General features: G+C 37.0%; 1 protein-coding gene across 1 annotated transcript in view; it reads right to left on the bottom strand.

Annotated features, from left to right (window-relative positions):
- NFX1 (nuclear transcription factor, X-box binding 1) overlaps positions 1-23,036 on the bottom strand; it is a gene marked incomplete at its 3' end in the record, with an annotated part of 51,420 nt that overhangs the window by 15,791 nt on the left and 12,593 nt on the right. Inside the window, exons 4-13 of the mRNA XM_010297129.1 lie at positions 20,062-20,139; positions 17,705-17,810; positions 11,126-11,197; positions 9,334-9,473; positions 8,178-8,277; positions 7,851-8,068; positions 6,678-6,775; positions 5,215-5,245; positions 4,002-4,084; positions 3,362-3,470 (exon numbers count right to left, since the gene is read on the bottom strand). Of these exons, the coding sequence (XP_010295431.1) occupies positions 3,362-3,470; positions 4,002-4,084; positions 5,215-5,245; positions 6,678-6,775; positions 7,851-8,068; positions 8,178-8,277; positions 9,334-9,473; positions 11,126-11,197; positions 17,705-17,810; positions 20,062-20,139 (1,035 nt within the window). The remainder of the gene's footprint in view (positions 1-3,361; positions 3,471-4,001; positions 4,085-5,214; positions 5,246-6,677; positions 6,776-7,850; positions 8,069-8,177; positions 8,278-9,333; positions 9,474-11,125; positions 11,198-17,704; positions 17,811-20,061; positions 20,140-23,036) is intronic.

Genomic DNA, 23,036 nt, shown 5'->3' with positions numbered 1-23,036 from the left:
GAAAGAGTAGGGCTTTTGTTGTTCCTCACTATAGGTCTTGAAACAACCTATAACCCTCCAGGCTTCAAAACCACAAATCTTCTCTGGTCCAGGAGGATGAAAGACCAGAGACCAAGGTCCCTGGAACACCCGAGTGTTAGACAGCTACACTGGCCGCTTGGTATTGATGAAGTGATAGGTAAAGAATCTTAACTCTAATGAAGGTTCTTTAGCTAGCACTAACCAGGATAATGGTGAGGGAGTGCAGAGAGGTCTGATCCAAAGAGTAGAAATACATCATCTGACAGATTTTTAAAAAACCTGTCTAATGCTGCCATCATTTATTTTCCCCAAGAAACGTATTGCTGTCTTGAAGTAGACTGGATGTGTATAAAGAGATCCTGGCATAGAAAGGGACCTCACCTCTCAGCACTGAGGAAATCACACTGGAAAGGTAAAAGTGCCTGGGAAGCACACAGAAGTGTAGATGCACTCTAGTACTGCATGTTGATGCCAGCCCTCACCATTCTCAGCAAAACCAGTAGCGGAGATGGAGGCAGGGACAAGAAATCCAATCTAATGAGTGGCAAGCAGCTTGCAGCTGACCATGCCACAGCACACAATACCATAGCTGATGCAGCCCAACTGCAAAGTCATGGCTAGACAGGTGAATCAAAGACAATGATGGGCTACTTAGTGCAGAGAAGCATTTCCTATCAGCTACAGGGTCAGAATCACACAGTGTATGCCTCTGAAGTCTCAACTATCAGCATCCATGGAAAGCGGGTAAAAAACCTTTGAAGGTACTGCTTAGCTCATTTACCTCTGGACGGATTCAAAATGGGAGGCTTCGGGGACACAAAGGTTTAAGCTAAATGATTGTAAGTATCTGGTTCCTTGAGCAGGTAGCTGTTTTTCCTGTGCTCAGAAAACAGCCTCGCTGCCAATTTCAGCACTGAAGCTTGACCTCTCAATTGCATCACACCCAACAGTGGAACAATTTACAAGGGGAGGCAATCCTCAGGTCTCTCCAGGCTAAGACAGGCACCTGAAACTTAGGTCTGAGAGTGAAATACAATCCTCAAAAACACTGCAGCAATGTGGAGAAGTTTAATGACCTTGAAGATCAAACCCATGAAATCGGGGGGGGGGGAATATCACTGCTCAAAAATCTGTGTGTTCTGACTCAACTAGACCACAAGTTACTAACAGGACCTCTGAGATGTTCAGATTACTATTTTGCTTTGTCAAGAGAAGTGTTTGGACACAGAAACATTTATTTTTTTAGAAAGGTACAGTCAGCATGCACATCATATTCATAGGCTATTAAGACATACTACAATGCTATTTCAACCACAGTGAGCTTTAGAGGCTCTAGTACCTTCTCTTTTCCAGGATGTTTCCACGAAAAGTTGGTCTCCATAAAAATGGAGTTCTTTGACTATGTCCATATCAGTACTGTCCAAAAGACTGTATTTCATGAAAGCCCAAGTGGAACTACAGGTGAATATTTATATTCCAACACTCGGCCCTCAGTTTTACTGTAGATTACAGCAGATGCAAAAATAAACCTAGAATTTGCAGCTGTAAGGCTTAATGATGACCGATTTAAAGAAAACTTTCAAACTTCTTAAGCAAACACTGAGTGGAAGGATGGATACAAGCTGAAGAATCCATTAAGGGCTTTTTCTGCCCAACTTTCAAAAACTGCATTTAATAAATAGCTTATAACTTCTGTGATAAGCTACATCTACATAAAGAAAGGGGAAAGATATATTAAAATATGAGACTGAGGAAAAAAAAATAAAACTGCTATCACATATGAAGATGTTCCAGATCAACTAAAGGTTCTGCTGGCAAAAGGAAACATAAAAGCATTCTTCTGTCTGCTTCAGGCCAAAACCCAGAAAATTTAGTACTATCTACCTATTATAATGGTGAAAAATAATCAACATACGGTCCCCTACACCAAGTGGTAAAAAAGAGTTGTAAAAAAACTAGTATATTCATCTGGCACAGCTTTTAATAGAGTACATAGTCAAAAGCTATTGCACCACCTTAAATCTTTAAATAGTTCAGTATTAAAAATATTTTAATAGTTCAATAAGAAAATTAATACATGCTGGCTGTAAATCTATTTCTAGCAATTCAGTACTAATTTTCACCATTTAGAACATAAACAGAAAGGCTGACACATGACTGACATCTCTTACCTCTTCAGATCATAGAAACATTAAGGTTGGAAAAGACCTTTAAGATCATCAAGTCCAAGCATCAACCCAACACCACCATGCCCACTAAAACATGTCCTGAGGTGACACATCTACACGTTTTTTGAATGCTACCAGTGATGGTGACTCCACCACCTCCCTGGGCAGCCTGTTCCGATGTTTGACCACCATCTCGGTGAAGAAATTTTTCCCTAATACCCAGTCTAAACCTCCCCTAGCGCAACTTGAGGGAGTTGTCTCAAACCCCTCTTGTCCTATCGCTAGTTACTTGGGAGAAGAGACCAACACCCACCACACCACAACCCCTTTTCAGGTAGTTGTAGAGAGCAATAAGGCCTCCCCTCAGCCTCCTCTTCTCCAGACTGAACAACCCCAGTTCCCTCAGCCGCTCCTCATAAGACTCGTGCTCCAGACCCCTCACCAGCTTCGTTGCCCTTCTTCAGGCAGACTCCAGCAACTCAATGTCCTTCTTGTAGTGTGGGGCCCAAAACTGAACACAGTATTCGAGGTGTGGCCAAGTGCCAGGGCCAAGTACAGGGGCACAATCACTTCCCTACTCCTGCTGGCCACACTATTTCTGATACAGGCCAGGATGCTGTTGGGCTTCTTGGCCACTGCTGGCTCATGTTCAGCTGGCTGCCAACCAGCACCCCCAGGTCCTTTTCTACCTGGCAGCTTTCTAGTCACTCTCCACGAAGCCTGTAGCATTGCATGTGGTTGTTGTGACAATCTTGTGACAAACGGTCCTGTCCAGAGAAAAATCACTACTGTACCAAGCTGGGAAAGTCTGAATTCTAAGCAGCTAAGCAAATTCTGCTACATACTTCAAGATCTTTAAGTTATTACATTGTTAAACAAGAGTTCCCTTAACTTAGCAGTTATCGTTCTAAACTGTTTTACCTTGCATGATTCCTCAAATTTTTTAAGCGATTGCTGGATCAACATACATAACTGAATATATTTTCACTGGAATTCAATTTTAACTATTAAAATCCAACACTTAGTAAACTCTTCTCTGTCATGAAAAAACATACAGTCAAAATCAACTGCATATTCTTCAATTTGGTCATGTTCTCTCTCCAACTCCGAGCAGTTAAGTGAATAAATTTCTATAATAAATAAGAAATAATATACTCTTGCACACAACTCACTTGTTTGCCAGCATGTTTGACAACTGCCCCGATGACAGGGTTCTTCACATCTATGAAGCCCACAGTTGAGTTTACGGCCACAAACCAAAGAACACTTATGTTCTGTGTCCTAAGGGAAGGCAAAAAAGAAAATCAGAATTAAACTATAAACCCCATTGGTTTATTTTTCTCTTTGAGGTCATAATCTACTAATTGACAAAACTGTACAGTGGAAAAAACAGCCTAGGCTAGATCTATACAGTTTTTCCATCATTGTATGGATACACAATTTTTAAAGCGGATTCTGTTAAAACCTCTGTTGCAGACACAGCTACAACATAGCTTATGCTTCTTGTATTAAGTAATATCCTTTCCCTCCCCATTCGTCCTGCAATCACTGCATTGACAAAAGGTACCTTTACCCCGATTTAACTGCATTTAGGCTGGAATGTGGTTTTACATTTATAATGATACCCATAAAAAAAATGCTGTGAAATAAATGCACACACACAAACTTTTTGAGCATGATCAATACTGCAACCAGAGACTGAAGATGCACAAAAACATAAAAATACAAAAGCAAAACATGTCTTTTAACATCAGAACCAAAACCAAACACACATCACAATGAACAACTTTATAAAACCACATGTAAACTTACCACACAGCAAACTTCATTACACTTGTGTCGTCCACATGATCTTTTCTTGTTGCATCGCTTGTCACACATGAATGTAATAGCAGCTATTAAAAACAAAAAAAAAAAAACCCAAACAAACAAAACAAGAAACAGTCATGACTTTTAGGTCTTTGCTTATGCTGAGAACAAAAGCTGCAATCACAGTATTACGCTAAGGCTGTTGCAAAGCATAGTCTAGAACAGACTAATACAGACTAAGTAAGCATAAAAACTTTCAAATTACTCGCTCTTACATATTAATCCCCCATGTAAGCACTTGGCTTCCTTTAAACAAACCTTTTTTCAGAAGGATTTTGGAGAGCAAAATACATGAAACTAGTTTATTTCACATTAGTCTTTACACCATAAAATCTGCACAGTATAACACAGAATACAGGATATTCTGATACACTGGAGTACCACAAACATCCAATTTAAGACTGCTCAAATTGGTAAGACAGTAAGAGTCAGATAAATACAACTACTGCTGATATGCTCATGAAACTAGTGTTAACAAAAGAACATCCTTATCACCATCCATAGGTAACAAAAGCAATCATTTCTGGATTCTGAAGAGCAAAGTCTTCATAGACAAAAGTTCAAATTATGAAATATGCTTATTACTACCTTATGTATCTTGTAAATAAGTACCTCAGTATGACAGGGGTCCATCAAGTAAATATTTCAGAGAGGTGAATTTTGAGATGCTACATCCAGAATACTAAGACATGTCAAATGGGAACTCTCTGCCAAGCTCAGATGCAAAGACCAGCAGCATATAACTGTGAAGCAGAACCAAAGCTCGTATTTCTCCAGGAACTTGGGCAAAAGCAGAGCAAAAGCATTACTTTGCATCTGAGCTGTGCAAGTTGACCCAAAGATACACAGGATGCTGGGGGTGGGAGGGCAACCTTCTGAATAGAGCAGGTGGCATAAGAAACTGTTCAAATTGAAATAGACGACTGGAATCTTCGAGATCAAATACTGGTAAGAGACAGATAGAAATGAAAGACTTATTTCAAACCTCTTCCCAAAAGTAGCAGCATCTCAAGAAATGACCAACTTGGCAGGGAAGTATGGATAAAAGAAGCAGTACTGATCAGATGTTTGCCAACTTAATCAAACCCCAAATTAATATGAGCTGTGTATTGTTTTTAAAATAATTTCACATTATATACGTAACATAACATTGTACCTTTATTTCTGAGGAGAGCACATGGGACTTCCTAGGAAACAAACAGGGAGCCATTAGGTCAAAACAGATGAAACAACTGAAACTTACTTATCCAGAAAACACCTAGTCACAAGAAAGAAGCAGCACTCCCAGTTTCCATACATATAGCGAAACATATATAAATGTATACAAAAGCAAAACAAAAGGTGGAAAAAAAAATCCTCAAACCTTAACACAATACTTTTTCTTCAGAGATTCAATACCAATTAAAAAAACTGTAGTTTTGTATTCCCCACTTAATTAAGCAGATAATGCTGTGATGTAACCAGAAACAAGTTTGTCCTAAGAAACCAGAAACTTGCATGGAGGAAACCAAAAGCGCTCTCCCAGAGAACACTGACAGAGCACATAAATTTGTGCCCTGAAAAACTGTCCCAAAAAGTCTGACTTGATTAAAAAAAGAGAACAAGAGAGTGAAGCCAAGTCTCATGATCAAAGAGGTTTACCTAGATTAAAGGTCTTAACATGAAAAAAAGGGTGATGAAAAGAACATTGTTGATTGACTACCTTTAAAACCTTCAGTCATCACAACTTTACATTCTGAGCTGTCATTACTGAGCATCACATTTTTCATGACTGATTTAAGTTATCACTGTAGTTCACTCATACTTTTTCAAGAAGCAGCTTTCAAGTGTCTTGAAAAGCTGTATAAACTAAAACCCAAACCTCACTACTTTGTTTCAGGCCTCAAAATGAAAGACAATCTGAAGCCTTCTACCCCATAACTTGCAGCAGAAAACTATTCCAACCTCCAGAAAAGTCTCAGTTATTTTTATGTACTTATATATTCAGAAACCTTCTCTACTTATAGGTGATATATAACAGGTCAGAAAAATCATCAAGGTTCCTGTGATAGTAGCCAAATATTTCAAAGCTATGATTACAGAAAGTAGCATAGCTTGAAAATATACTAATAATTATATAAAAATTGCTGAGAAACTGCTGGGTCACTATATACATGTACAAAGAATGGGGACCAGTAAAAGCTTCATATTCTCTGAAAAAAATTCTAGAACAAATCTACAAGCTACTACTATACAGTTTTAGTAAGCTTTTTAAGTTAGGCTACCTTTCTTCTCTCAGTTTACATTACTCGTGGTAAAGCTACCATTCTTTGTGCTATATAAATACTGCAGGATAACATAGGACTCTGCAGCCAGCTTAAGCAAACAGGATTCTGTGTAAACTCTTCAAAAATACTTAAAAAATTGCCTTCACAGTAAGTAGCCTATGTTAGCGCTTCACAGTTTAATCTAGTTGGCGTCTAGCAGTTATTACACAATGGAGGTTCTTGCAACTAAGGAGCACAGCACCTCTTATACTTCTTAGCTTTCTTTTCCTCAATTACTTCAGCTCCTCTTTCCCCACAGCTTTAAAAAACAACAAAAATAAACTGTTTCCATGGTCAACCTTTATATGCTCACCTTTTTTTTGAAGCCACACCTACAATAAATATTTGATGTGTGAGAACATGGTCTACAGTCTCCTTCATGGCAAAGGCTTTCACATGTATGAACAAACTCTAGCAAAATGAAAATACAAAGATTAACAATTAATAAAAATTAAAATCCATGACCTGGAACTCAATATTTATTAGGAGCACCACTGGTCAGAGATGTTGCTGCTTATGTGCAGCTGGGTTTCCAAAAAAATTAACTATTTTGAGTTAAACATGCATAAAATTTTGCTAATATTTTCAACTTTTTAATCCTGAATCTACAGACTAGACTTTCAGGTCCACAATTAACATTGAAAACGTATACATTTTAAATATTTTTACATGGACCTATAAAAAAAAAAAATGTGTGATACTATCCTACCAGGAATTTTAAGGAATTTTTTTTCTTCCTTTTCAGCTCAAAAGAATGACTTACTATGCACAGCTTCATATTTTACTTACTAGGTTAAATGAAATTCAACTAAAAGCTAAATTACTCATTCCCAGTCTCTTTGTTGTCCTTGGACTGACAGAATGGATCAGTCATTAACAAAAAGCCCTCGTCTTGACAGCATTGGTTTCTCTCCTCTCTAAAGTCTAACAAATCTCATAGTCCATAAAACTGGAGCTTCACACAATCTCACAGTTAAATACACTTCAGTTACCTAATGCACGCACTGAAGTGTCAAATTGCTTCTGCACATAACTTACTCCAACTTTCCAACACTACTTTTTACTTCATGACCCTCTTACAGCAGCAGGAAATCAGTATTTACTGGAGGCATATGAACAAAGTCATTTATCTCTACCAGTCACCACGTGAAAGTCAAAGATCTAGGTGGGCTTTTAAAAAACATCAGTACATATTACTCTCTGAGAATTCCTACAGCCAATATAGGCAAGGTACATGTAAACAAATTATAAAAGGCTAGCTAGGGTTAGTGCTTTCTAGACAAATGTATTTCCTGATATTAAGGTATCATGATGAACAAACAGCCAGACTGCAAGCTCTGCAGTGGCTTTTACACTCAGTTCGGTTAAAACCCAAAATCACTAATCAAATATTTATTCCTTGAAAGGAAAGAGTTAAGGACCACTCTTTTTTTTTTTTAAAACAATGATGTAATTTGAATACTCTGATGCAGAAAGTTCTAGTTACCATAGCTACCACAGGAAAGAGGTTTGCCACATGTTTTTCCACATGATGGGATAGGGTCTGTGCATATTTTACGTTCAACACATCCTAACTCCAGTAACTTGCTGAGAGGAGTCTGACCACAGGGACAGCGATACACTACTTGTGGAAGTCGTGGACAGAGCTGGCAAGGCTGAGGATGGCATACTTGTGTACAGTTGTGCCTCCCACAATTTAATTTTCTGAGGGGGGGAAAAAAAAAAAGGGAGAATTATCTAAGAGTATCATGATCATGAGTGGGATTAAAATTAGCTTTTTTGTGTTCAAAAGCCTAAATTATAGTGACCTTACTTGCCACATATATTCTGACATGAGAAATTCCCAAATCCATCAGAGAATTCTTCCTTTGTCCCACACAATACTTCTTTAAAGTTGCTTCCACAGTAACACACTGAAAGAAAAGCAATATTCCATAAAAAACAACACAAGAGAAAACCAGTGACAAAACACCTCCAGCAGTACAGCAAATACAAAAAGGTTAAATGTGAAAAACTGTTAGTCAGTTTTCAGAAGGATAATGAAGTTGCTCTTTAGATTTATGTCAGCAGTAGAGGATTCTTGGTCCTACAGAAGCTGGAATTCTTGTTTTATTTGTTTTGATAAGGAGATAAAAACTAAATGGGAAGTACTATCTGCACAAAAAGCTTACTTAAAGCAGTATACAGAAGTTAATTATTACCTTAAAAGTTGGTAAAATTACCTTGCAATGTTCTATATAAACTATTTAACAAAAATTTATTTGTATACTGGCACACATACTTGGACAATTTAATTTCCATTCAAGACCAAGTCTAGAAAATTTTAACAGAAACCATGAGTAGCTTGTTGCAATATGCTTTCCTGTATCTCTTTCTATTCTTCCATGTACTATTTAATCAAGTCTCAGAATTATAGTAAAAGATTAAGTAGGATCATAGGACAATTCAGGTCAAAAGGGCCCTCAGGGGATTAGCTAATCCAAGCCCTCACTTAAAGCAGAGGCAGCAATGAGGTCAAACCACGTTACTCAGTGTTTTATTCAGTTGAGTCTTGTCTTGGAAACTTGGGGGTTTTCAAGAGTTTTTCTTCATAGTTAGTTTCAACTTAGGCTCATTGTCTCTCATCCTCCCCAACCATGCACATCTTGTCTCTGTCTTCTTGATTACCTCCTATTGAAAGGCCACCAGTCAGCCTTCTCAAGCTAACGAAGTCCAGTACTACCAGCCTGTCCTAAAGAGGGCACATGCTCCAGCAGCCTAATCATGTTGGCAGGATTCTTTCTAGTTATGTTCATATTCTTATTTAAATATATAGTGATAGTGACACATTTTCCATTTTTTAAATATTCTAACAATATATTTTGGTTTTGTTAAGCAGAAGTGAAGCACTTGCCTCTTGGTACTCTTTTTTCCCACCTTTTTGTTTTCATAGTATAGAGTGGATATACATAAGGCACTCCAATACTTACCTTGCTGTACTGTTAATTGGCAAGGTGAACATTTTCCTGCATGGCACACTTGAGTACAGCTGTGCTTACCACAGTTTAAAGTATTTCCACATACATTAGAACAATGTATTTTTGTTGATTGACCACAGCGAACTGAATGACTGTAGAGAAATGACACCATAGTCAGTCAACTACCTTAGTATCTATAGAGCATTTATTAAAACAGAAAATACTTTTTCAGTAAAACATCAAAGCCTTTGAAAGGGACCATAATTTATTAATGAAAGAGTTTTTAGGAAATAATCCCCCCTATTTTTCCCCCTGCTTCCCCTCTCCTGCCTCCCTAAAGTTGAACACATCACAGCAGTGAGTCTACGTAATTTTTTTTCCATTTTGTTGAGAGAAAAAGTGACAGTACAACTTGAACCTAACGTATGGTTATACATCATGCCAAAAGAGCAGAAATTTCTATTACAGACATCTTTCCAAAGACTTAAACCTTCCTAAGTTGACTGAGCACAATAAAGATAAGGATGTGGGCCTTAATAATGAGTCAGTAGTCTATAAAGAGTTGGGTTTTTTAATTAAATTGGTAAAAAATTGTGACAAAACAATAAATTCTCCTCTTTTTCCATTCTGGCTGGCCTCATACAATGGCTGTAAAATGTACATTTGAAATAGTAACTTTAAAACATCTTAAAGTCAAAGGTGCCATACCATACATCTTGGATGTTAACACAGTACATATGAAAAAATGCTATTTAGAAGCAAGTTTTAAGCATTAAATGTAGTATTACAAAAATCACTAATCTGGTGAGGTGGCTGGGACCTGGGAAAAAAATAATAAAGCAAAGTTCATTGCATCCATTAAACTTTTAAATGCAAGGAATAGCTAGAATAAAAAAGGAGGTGATCTTACTATGTAAAATAAAATTCAGTAATCTACAACAAATCTATTTTTCTACTGAAGCCAAAGTGCTTTCAACTGCACATACTACCACAGAAATAGCTGTACCTTCTTTTGAAAAGTTAAGATCACTTAGATCTTAATTACATTCAAACTTTCAGCAATAGTTGTTAAAGTCTGAAAACCTTTTTCTAAGAGCAAGAATGCTAACACAGAAATAGTTTTTTGTTTGGTTTAGTTCTGGAAATGAGCACAGGCAAATATTCTACTACACAGAATCCGTTCTAGGTAGCTAGAAACAGGCACTCTAAAGACTCAGAACAACTGAATAAGAGATCACAGATACAGGTCAGTATAGCTTTGCTGTTGGTAATGACACTATATGCATCAAAAATGCAAGGAAAAGATACCTTTCAAGTCTGGAATATACTACAGATTTCTCTCTCGCTACTGGTACAGCTTTCTAGAAATGTACACATTATTTTTGGAATTATTATTTCTGGAATGGAGTAACTCAATGTTACATTCTATTAAGATAGAAAAGGTGTGAACATTTTTCTACTTCTTTCTCTGTATCTTTTACAAAATAAAATCAATAAATACTAGAATAGGATTTCAAAATCAAATCAACTCTCAGACTGCTTATACAATTCAGCTACATGTACCATAAATTGATTTTAACACAGACTCTATTACATGTTTTTCTTAAAAGATTAAAAGTAATTGCACTTTTTAAAAATATAAAATTCCCAAAATTGTTTTAGTGCACAAATAAAAGTTACAGCTCAGAATAAATTTTGTTCTGTAAAATTTTAATAAACTAGAAGAAAGAAAAATGTTATTATATAGACTTTTAATAAACTATTCTTATATAAACTGTTGTTTGTATAATAGAAGCATTCTCACCTTGTTTGCCCACATTCACACGTTTTTGTTACAAAGGCTGGGCATGAAGGGCAAGGTCCTGGATGGCACAGGCTTAAAAGTAGAGTCAAAAAAGCAAATAAAATTGTAAAGTTAACTTTAGCTTTTCTACAATCCCAGAGAAACAATCCACCAAGACCCAATCCAGAGTGCATTACGAGAACATTATACAAGCCACCTATACTCCTGCAGGGTATAAAAGCATTAACATGAGGAAAAAAAAAAAATTAGATTACAGTTGCATAAGCCTCAAATGTCACTGATGAAGAAAAACTTCTTTTTCCTGCTGCTGTCAAATCAACAGGAACAGTACTACTAACACATTCCATATTTTGCATTTCACCAGCAGGCATGCATCAACTCAACTGTGTTCACTACTGATAACACTCAAAACAAACATCACATGTCAAAATCATCAACATATTTCTTTCTTCAGAGGTCCTAAATAGATTAGAGACAAAACCTTCTCTATGAATTTCTTCTTTTAAGTTAGTGGTTTTATCTTTGAAGTCAGCATTTCTAACACCACCCATAAGAGTTGTTGCTCCTCTTCCTGTAAGGCAACATGTAGGAGATGCAGCAAGTCTGCCTCAGTTTTCTTTCTTACCATCAGGTGCAATTTCCTGTGAGTGTCAGCAATGCCAGTCCTTTACGTGATTATCAGATATCACCTCCTACTTCAAGAAACTCTAGATGGTCCCTATCTGCATACAAGACCTCTGTCGGGCACAGACAAGCCCAGGCTTGTGAAATTATACTTAAGTAACTTGTCTGCACTCTTCCTTAGCCAGCCCCCAGCTCCCTTTCTTTACAAACATAGCAACTCTCATGTGGAGCAATCATTAATCAGCAGGACTGACCAGCCCAGATGTCCCAGCCAAAAGAAAAAAGAAACCATCAAAAACACAGGCTACCCAATTACATGGTAATTCCTAAATACCCCAAGTACAGTTGCTATGCAAGCACTAATTAGTACAGCAGTTACTATAGTCATATGCAATATAATTGAGTCATGCCAGCATTGTCAACAGTGGTCTGGCTCTGTTCTTCCCCTACCATTCCTTCCAGTTGACAACAAGGCCTAATCTATCACTCAACTTATGCCAGCTCTAACAGTAAAGCCAAGCCACTACACGACAAAGCAATTCAACACAAATACACCACCAAAAATAAAACCAAAAAACAAACCACCAAAGAAACCACAACCCTCCCTCTTTGTTGGTCAGTTTTATGGCATAATGAACAGTTAAATAAGCATCAGAGCAGGCACGAGGTAAGGGAGGAAAGAGCAAAACAGGTTGGAGCAGGGAAAACATGATACATAGGGAAACAGGAAGAAACAAAACCATTAAATTAAAACTGTATTGTGGAACTTCAGACAATGAGAATTAACTTCGGCCTTCTGCAACACAAAACATCTTGTAAAAGGACAGCACTATATATTTCACTGTCTTGACATCAATTCTCACAGAACGATGTAGGATTCTAAAGGCTGGATGCCAGCTTATAAACTTAAGAATCAGATTAAAAGCAGATATAAGCTCAAAATACTATGATCTAGGTCATTAACTTGGAAAAGGGAGAAGACACATCATCTTCAGATATCTTGACACATTAAGTTTTCTACCTAGTATGTTATTTTCCTCAACACTGTCATTCAAGCAACATCAACATTGCTTCTGTACGCCCAGTCTTGGCACACTTTCTGATGATACTATACCACCCAACAGCAATTTATACTGACCACAGATATTTTTAAGTCATAAACACCTATAATAGTAGACTGCAGACTTACAGCAAGATTCCTTCTGTTAGAAGAGTATCATGCAATTACTTTCCAGACATCTCAAAGTTTTGATAAGATATATCTTATATATATTCTGAGACAGTTAAGTAAGCTTGTGTCATTTTGTTAACATGAACAGAAAAATTCTAGTAATGCAAAAACGAATCCTTTGAAACCAAACTTCTGACTTTAAAAGTAAGTATTCTTTATATATCCCACCAGATACACACTTGTACACTACTTATTTAGCAAAAGTCTCTGGTACAATTTGGTTTATGCAGAAGCTACAGGACATTTACAGTTCCAGTATTTACTTCATCAATACAACAACAGTTAAGATAAATTCAAATTTCATTCACACACAGAGGAAGTGCAGCAAAATTCTCATTAGATGATAAAGATGGGTGATACCTTAGAGTTTTAGTATGTTTTAAGGGACTAAGCAAAAAAGTTAAATGACTTAACAGTGTTACAAGCTAAACTCAAAAAGATAGACTGAAGACTTCACTATTAACTTCTGTTCAGTGAATGCAGAGTCTTATTTTTACTGAAACTTCATTTTCTATCATTAGCATGTAGGATTTATTTCACAATTTACTGCTGCTGCTCTAAAGAACTGGCACACAAGAAAGGTTGTGATGATAGACACACCTAGACATAATAAGAATTCAACTTCATTTGTCTGACAGTGAAAATACTAGATACTGTAAGATAGCCCAAGGGGACTTCCAGTAACTGCTGTGGAAAAGATAACAGCACCAAAGATCTATGAAGGAAGACCATACACCAAAGTTTAAACTAGTAGAGAGAAAATCTAATTTACCGCCTTTGTAAGACTTTTTTCAAATGCTCTCAAGGCCTTGCATAGTTCCAGTTGGCAGGGACAACTTCAGACTTCAAACTTGAAGTTTAAGTTTGTCATGAAGTTTATTATCAGGAACACTTTCTTGAAGGTTAAGCTAGAGGTTTCTTCGATGTGGAACCTAACAGAGCGAAACGAATTTCACTGTATTTAAACTAAAAATGTGAAGAGAACTCACTTTGTGAAGTGCCATGCATGCCACAGCTCACTAGCAAAGCACTCCCCTTTCAAACAGCTGCTTGCCTGTTCCTCAGCTCTGCAAGGGAGCTGTTCATATAAATGGTTACTAACCCATTTCAATAAATCTGAGCAAATATTGAAGATTTATTATTAAAACAGTGTAAATTAGCCTCTCACTTTCACCAAAATGGGCTACCTAGTGCCACACTTAAACAAGCATCTAACTAAACTTTACACCATGGAAAGGAGATTACCACAATGACATCTACATTAAAAAAAGTCAAACTGAGGAAATAGTTGGGAATTGGCCATCATTAAAAAAATAATCCATGTGCCCACACGCAAGGTTGCACAAGTTTTCCCATGACTTTTAATCTAATTCCTTCTTCTCAGCCACAAGAGTCTGATGCTTATTCAGTTTTAAAGGGAAAACAATTTCTCAAGTAACTTAATCCACTTTGATCCACTTCAACTTGCTACTTCATATTACATTAAGAATAATGTAACCACCTAAGCAGCACTTGGAATAGCACAACTGGCGCCATCAAAAGATTACATCACCAGTAACATCACTCTCAGAGCTGCTCATTCCACAGAGGACAATCATTCACGCAAGCCTAGCACATAGCATAACACAATGCATGCAGAAGGCAGACAGCAGGAGAGAGGCTGAAGTTTAGACCACCAACAACTATTACAGTGGCTTACTTAGAGCTCCTGTACTCTGCACATTTCAACTACCTGGCAGAGGGAGCAAATACAAGCATCCTAATGCAAAGCAATGAGAACAACATTACTCCGATGTCACATACGAGGAGAAAAGGGGATGAAGTTTGTTTGATCCTTACAGTGTCATGTCAGATAGCTGCAGTGTAGACACACGGTGTGTGGTTTGTGACAGCTTGGACAATACTGCAATTCAGATTCTGTTCCTAGGCACTGCATAAATAATTCTGATATAAAGAGCAGGGGATAGCTGTAAGTATCTAAATCTCCCATATCCTGTTGATGCAATACATACAAAGAAAGATAAGAAACCAAGCAAGAATCTCATGACTCAAAAAGCAGGTTCCCCAAGACTCAGATTCAAGTCTGGCCAATTAATAGGGTCCATAACAGGATTCATCCAGATTAGGTTTGTCAGAGGCTCAAGGACTGCAGATACAGAGGTGTGCTCAACTAGAAGACAATAGATGGAGCTGGACCTTAAACGAGAGTCCCACATACTTCAAATGCAAATGGTTTCCCAGAATACATGGGATTAAATACTGGAGAAAGGGCAGCATCAAAAACACCACACCAGACTCAATGCCCGTAACAATGGACACATCCCTACTATTAACTGAAGTCACACAGACTTGGGAAGAGCATGAATAGTTTACCCCAAAGAATTAACTGTCCTGTCACATTACGAGGTAGAAGATCTCGACAATGACACGAAACATTTGATGCAGAAGGGGAAGAAAAAAAAAAAAAGCGCTTTTATGATCTCAGTGAGCAGAATGGGATTTCTGGTTCAAACCTTCTCATCTTACGAGAATCTGTGGGAGCAGGTTCCCAAAAGGCACACAGCAGATCCACAATACAAAGGAACAGGTGCTTGCAAGAGTTCCAAGATCATCCAAACTCAAGCAAGAACTACGAAACAGACTCCTGGCCCTCATGGCAACAAGTCCACTTGTACTCTCAAGAGTACTCTCTTGAGAAAAAACTCTGCCCCGATACAAATCATGATCTGGACTTCTAGATTAGGTAAGGTTGTCCAGTGGGGAAAAGCCAGTAAGATGGACTGCCAATGGTGCATTCAGATGATAGAGCTCCACACCTCTAACTCCACCACTTCCTGATACAGAGGGAATCAGGTTTCTATTTGCCTTTTGATACAGCAGATGGAGGCAGAGTATGTTCTCATAAATACCTAAGACTCCCACACAGGAGGAAAGAGTGTCCAACATATACTGAGGAATGTCCAAAACTGGGTAACACTGATGTTAAAAGTGCATTCCTCTCCAGATCACTATCACAAGTCGGAGTGCCAAAACCACCCATTATCTTGATCTGCATCCTTGGTGTTTCCTTGCCTCCAGGACTGGATGATCTCAGCATGTTTTTTTACTCGTGGAACAAGCTGAACAATAACACTTCTAAATTTTCTACAACTTAAAATTGGTAGCAAATTTGGACTTTAAAAGGTCACAATTTTCACAGCTCTTGATGCAGATCAGACTACCAGGGACTATGAATCCGTAGCCTGCCATAGGCGCTACTGTTCAGAAGACTTCCCAGAAGGGAATGCCAGAGACTGAGCCTCTATTGTAGACTGGGACAAGAAAGAAGAGGAAAGAACAGCTGTTTCTTCAAGAAAGTTTGTCAGGTAGCAAATTGCAGTCAGGGAGTTCTCAAAGTAGTTAGAGTCTACTTATTTCTGACTGGGCAAAAGAAGTCCTCCACAGACACATGCCTCTCCTGAGATGGAGGCCAGCAACTAGCCTCCAAAAGAGTCAGTGTTCTGCTGTCAGGATATCGGCCACATCAACTGCAGTCTGAAAGCCAATCTATGTTTCAGTTTTACCCTGCAAACCACAGCAAAGATGATCTAGTATGATGATGAATTAAAAAAACAGCTATAGCGCTGAAATAGTCTGAAAAGAAATCCAATATAATATTTTCACATGTGGGAAAGAAATATTCAAGAGTAAAGAAATATTCTTTCATATAAGGAGATGTTGAAATAGGCTTGAAACAGAACCCATTAAATAAGTTTGGAGTAAGTTCTAGTAAAGTTCTGAGTTTTACTAAACCTTGGAAAAACTGTAAGATGACAGTCTATTTGTTCGAATGACAGAAGTTTTTGACTGTGTACCTAGAGAAGAAACATTTACTTCTGACTATTAAGAACTTCTCAAAACAGAAATATGAACAGGTATTATGGACCAACTTCCATGTGTGGACAATTAAGCTATATACACTGGGAACAACATATATTTTTCTGACTAGCAAGCATATTTATACATTGAAAAAGCTTGCCTAATGCTGTTAAATGTATCAATATAGTACTACCACACTGCTGAAAGAAGATCTAAAGGAAAACATCCAAAACTGAAAATAGAATCACTCTTCTTTGCCTCCCTTCATTGAATTATACTAATAAATGTTAGCAAAAACAATCCGAGTTATATATACTGATTACAATCTCCATGAGGGATTCTGGTTCAACCATCTGGTGGTCTCAACAAACAGATAAATACATATAATACCCTCTTATCTTCAATAGTTGACAACCCAAAGAAAAGAAAAAGAAACAAAGGGTAGAAGTGGTCCTTCAGTTTAACCAAGTACCACTGCTCCTAGATTAAGATACACAAACACTATTACTGGAAAAGCAGCACCTAAAACTTCTGGTGGACCACTGGATATATGTTTAAAATTACTTTTATTCACTATTATTTCTCTACTTCAACTAAAGTTCTTGAAACCAAGTGAGGCAGCTTGTTCAGTTCCTAAAATATGATGGAAATGTTGCTACAACTATTGTTGCTGACCTGTTCATTCTCTCATATGAACTCACTTTAGACATACAAGCACAAATAGCCTCCATTTCTTCCAGGCTTCAGGTGAGCTATAAACGAAATACACCTCTAAGCATACCCTATAGTAAAAACAATATCTAAATACAGTCCTCAGAAATTTTGGCTAGATTATTTCAATATTCATATGATAAACATTTACTTACATGTTACAAAGATGTGGACAGTCCAAACACTGTCTCTTCTTTCCACAAAGTTCCCCACAGCTATGTGGGATTTCGTTTCTGTTCCATTCAGGATTGTGCACCTTACCTAAACCATATCAAAGACAAAAACATATTTATTGCCTTGAATACAATATTGAATTTGGGGAAAAATCTCACACCAAAAAGAAAAATCTGTATTTTCAATACTGGCAGCAGTCTTTGAAAAACAAAATGACACAAGATATTTTATGTTTTTCTCAGCTTTCAGTGCTGATATATACTCAACTTCTTTACAAGTAAGTGCCACTGGAGTATCAAGCTCCAGAAGATTCTTTCCTTCTCAGGAAGGAAAGCGCGCTCAGCAGGCACTTAGGTAGCTAGTATTTTACATTAAACTGATAAAATACAAGAAAATTAAAAAGCCCCTTTTAGTTGGTCAGGTTGCATAGCAGGCAAGAAAATTAAAAGGTGAAACTTCCTTGCTGCCTCAACGTAAAGGAAAAAAAAAAGACACCATTGCCAGAAAATAAGATATAGTTGGTAAGGCAATGTGGAATAGTGGCAGTATGAAATGACTGGGCAAATTATTAAAGTCACTTTTCTAAAAAGACGCAGACTCTACATAAACATTAAGGCTTGACATTTTTATGAATGCAGCAGAAAGTCTTGAACAAGAAGTGATAAATCCAGTATGTTAGCTTCAAGTATTCTGTATTTCAGACAGGCACTGAAAACATATTTTAATTAATCTGACATACTGTTAGCAAATCCCATTGCTCTAAGTGCATGAGATGATCATCAGGGTTAAAATTAATTGTCATGATTAACACATGCAAACCTAATTTTGTTCTCTGCAAGAGGGGAATTACATTAACAACGAAGCAACTGACCCAATGCTACCAATTTGAGTTGTAACAGTTTAAAACAAGAAAATGTATTTTTTGTGACATAGTTACATCATTTTAACTCTTTTAGTATACCTTTGTATATTCTACAAGTAGCAAGTTAGGAAAATATGAATAAGCACCACAGATGGCATTTATTCCCCCAAGTTTCAATTAAACTAGTTGAATACCCAGGAAAATGCTGAATATTAGAAGATTCAAAAGTAAAATAAGCTAGGTATTTCCTCATGGAATGGTGAAAAAACCCACACCTAACCACACTCAACACATAGTTAGTATTTTGCATCAAATAGAAGATAGCTTTGCGTAAGCAACTGCTAATGATACAGCATTTGGACATCAATGTAAAATTATCTATAGAAGATTAGAGCCTTATGTTCCAACATGGTCCTTCGCTAATATTAACCCTGTGGACAACTTGAGGTTCCTATTGTGGATGTCCCAAAGCAATGAAACAGTCTTTAAGTCTTGGCAGAATTTCTTTCCTATTTAACAGATGAACATCCTGTCTTAAAAGTGTAATTTTCATTCAGAATCAAAACATTCAAACTAAATTATCATCCCTGTACGTGTAAGATTGCACACATTGTCATACAAAAACTGTCTTACTTGCATTGCACTGTTCTTAACTGACTCACTGACACATTTAGATAAAGAGAACTTCAGATAAAATTTTTACATACTACACCATAGAAGTAGTTTCTTTAGGGCAAGTTCACTGACACCCAGTTCTTGTCTCAATTCCAGAATATGCTATTTTGTAGAAAGCAAGGTGAAACTTTCCAGTGACTCTGACTTAAGGAAGGGAAAGCTATGTAAAATCAACACAAATTTCAAAAGTGTAAATCCCAAACAAAATTTATTCGCATGTATGCAATTAACATAATTAATTTCTCCCTTTTTTTCATATACTTACAGCTTAGCAAATGCTGTACTCACTTCATTTACCTCTTTTATTAAACATGTATCTGCATAAAGGTCTGTAAAAGTCTGAATATGATTTCCTATTTAACCTGTATATGTCCCCGATCAACATAAATAGCAAAATTGCTAAATCAGTTTAAAGGTTTAGATAGTTGTATGCTTCAATTGTGTATTATTTTGGTGTATCTTGCCACAAAGACAAACATAAGATATGCAGGTTATTTCTGTCTTCCTACAGAAGGAAAGTTTGTAGGATAGCAGGCCAATTCTATCATTATTCTGTAAAAATAACTGTCTTTACATAGTGATACGAAAATATTTCTCATTTATGATTTAATATTTCATTTTTTAAATGTTAAGCAACATATGTGTGATTCTCTGCATAGCCACCTTCCAGTGTCAATGAAGTTTTAAACAAGGTTAAATTTCAGCCATGTAGGCAAACAAACAGCAGTATCAATTCAAATCAGAAAAAAGAATCAAAATGACCAAATTGGTTTTCTTTGCAAAAGCAAGCAAGAAACTCACCACAGAAACACGTGTAAGTTTTAGGAACTTGAGTAGAAGCATTCTGACAAGCTGGACATCTCCAACCACTATTACCATCTGTAGATAAAAAGATTTAAGATAAAAATTACTTGAAGTAAATAAAGGAGCTAATTTGCAAACCTAGAATAAGGGCTCTTGCCTTGTTGCTTACTACAGCTGCAACCAAGCTAAATTTTTCCATTTACTCAGAAGTAGTGAGAAAGCCAGTTAATAAAAATACATTTTATACAGTATCAAGATGAAGACAGCAGTGGTACTTCATTTGACCAGGTTCCAACTTTATATGAAGACAAGAACAAATTTTAAAATTGCACTTTTTCTATTATCATGCACCCTGTTATAAGACATTCTACTGGAATAGAGACAGTCTTCATCATATCTAAAGATGTGAGAAAAAAGTGTTAAGTTTGGGAAATTGGTGAGGAAAATATAGTTACTTATAGTCTTAAGCACCACCTGTATTTTCCTTTTTATTACCCTCTCATGTTATGAGTTTACATGTCTTGTAGGAGACCAATTTAGTATTGCTTCATGTCTAGAATAAATTAGTGCTATATAAACCAGAATGATCTACTTTAAAGGTGACAATACTTAGCTATTGACTAGGATATTATTCTTCAAGTTTGTATTTTATTAAATAGTAGTTTTCTTGCTTCTATAGTTCAGGACGGTGTTGGTTAACAGTAAAAGGAAGAATTTCAGTATAAGGAAAGCAACATTCATGAAGATGTTTCCCAAATTCAGTACATATGAAGAATACCAATGCGAAAGCACTACTAACACAAAGGGAGGGCAGGGAAGAGCAAGAGAGATTATAGATATAAAGATATATAAACTGATTAGCTCTGTCTCTCTTAACCAGTCAATTCAATGCTGATAAATTAATAAAGCTGTGATTTTAGAACTGTTCTTCACGATTAAGAAATCTGACCAAGATTTATATTTTCATATTACTAACACAGGAGGGACTGCAAACAGGAAACCCTATGTGTGACAAGACAACTGCATTGCAACAATAGGCACACCTAGGTTCGCTACTGGTTGGATTAGAGACTTCTTATGTTGACCATCGTAACGCACAATGGTAATGTTTTCACAAACTGGAAATGATTATAGACTGCCTTGACACTATTGAAATGCAAATTTAAGGCATGCCTATTCTTTTCAATACTTGGTGCCTATTCACACCCTTCATTACCCTGGCTCATATCACTGCGCCACCAAGACTCTTGCAGAGAGCTGTACAATCATGGGCTGATCAACTGTAAGACAGTGGCACAAGAAGTATACTCTCATATTCATGCTCAAGACCAACCTGCATTTCCTGACCAAGATTTTTTTTTTATTTGACTGCTGCAGACCGAAACATCTCCAAGAGAAGTGTTAAAAGCTACAGGTAGAAACTGGCAGCAAGGACTGAACACGGTATCTACTGATGAAGCTGTCAGCACCTTCCAAAGCTAGCATACTAAATACTAAGGGATTCCAATCTATGGGATTACTTTGTACAGTATACTAAACTATTACATTAACAATATAAGTTCTTCATTGTTATTCCATGTTATGTTTTTCAAAAGCTGTGAAGGTAAGCCTATCATCAAAGCTTCAAGCCAGCAAAAGGCCTCTCCTATCAACATCTTTCCCAGGGCAGGATGCCTAGTCTTCTACAAGCAACAGTTTCTCTAAAGTATAGTGAAGGTCCTTGTAAAATAGGAACATTTTACCAAGCAAAATGGACTTTCAAGATATGTTTTGTTCTTCTTCATCATTGATTATCCTTTGCCCCTCTAAGATATAATTACATTCATGTGTGTCCCCCCACGAGGAACATGCACAGTTCCCTTCCTCCAAAAATACAAGAAATAAAAGCTTTCTTCCTGGATTCAGATGCAATTACAGTAGGATAGAATGGCAGCAGGATGACTCCCAACATCCACAATTGCAAGGAGTGGTTACAGGACCAGTCCTCACAAACCTTGATTACTGAAGAGAGTGAGAATGAGGATGACCCCTACAAAATGAACATTTCACCTTCATGAAGTTTCTCATGAATAGGAGCAAAGTAGGCAGAATTCCAACTGAAGACACCAAAAGGACAGCTGAGTAAGCAACATCAACACACCTCACTCCCATTTACTGGAGATTGTTTTAGTATTTGCTAGCCTCTCCCTCCTCCTGGAATAAAAAGATTCCTTACTTGTAATTATTTAACAAATCTTTTTCTATACACTTTCATATTGCAAGTGCCCCTATCTATAGCACTTTCAGTCACAAAAATCTTTATCTGTGGTAGTATGCCCAGAAACCTGCCCTTTCCTATCACATATCTGTTGTCATAAAGGCACAGTGAACAATGTCCTCAGTTTTCAGAATCCTAAAGGATTAAGGGGCTCAAAAGAACCGTGAGTGGTAAGAGCTGGGAATTACATAGACTAGGGATCTTTACATGCAGTTTCAAACAAGCAACTTTCCTCTTTACATGCTTGCCTAGATGAGTCATAGGTAATTATGTAAGAAAGGATCCAAACACATCCGCTGGAATAAAGAGTAAATGCTAAAAGGCTACATTTCCAAATGCAGCAGTACAGCATATATACATATATATACACACACACACACACTGCTAGGTACATAAGAACTCCAAATAGAATATTTCAGTCACTTCAGCTGTAGCAGAATATACTAGAATCAACATTGGCAGTTTCAGGTTACCATTCCTAAAAGGTCTTTTGCAGTTTTCCAAGGAGATAATCTGTATCAGAATAAATTACTGCTTTGACTTCTGAGCTAGACACAATCAAAAGCTTTTGTCCCAGTTACAAAAAAAGTGACAAAATTTGTGTAATATCCAAGGCACACAGAATGGCTTCAACCCTTGAACAGCATGACTTAAGAAAAAAAAAAAAAGAAAGAAGAAAGAAAAAATAGGCAAGTAGATTCATATTCTGACCACT

This window comes from Phaethon lepturus, unplaced genomic scaffold (genome assembly GCF_000687285.1).
Source record: "Phaethon lepturus isolate BGI_N335 unplaced genomic scaffold, ASM68728v1 scaffold5621, whole genome shotgun sequence".
In the NCBI taxonomy this organism is placed as follows: domain Eukaryota; kingdom Metazoa; phylum Chordata; class Aves; order Phaethontiformes; family Phaethontidae; genus Phaethon; species Phaethon lepturus.
This window is presented reverse-complemented; position numbering and strand designations above follow the sequence as displayed.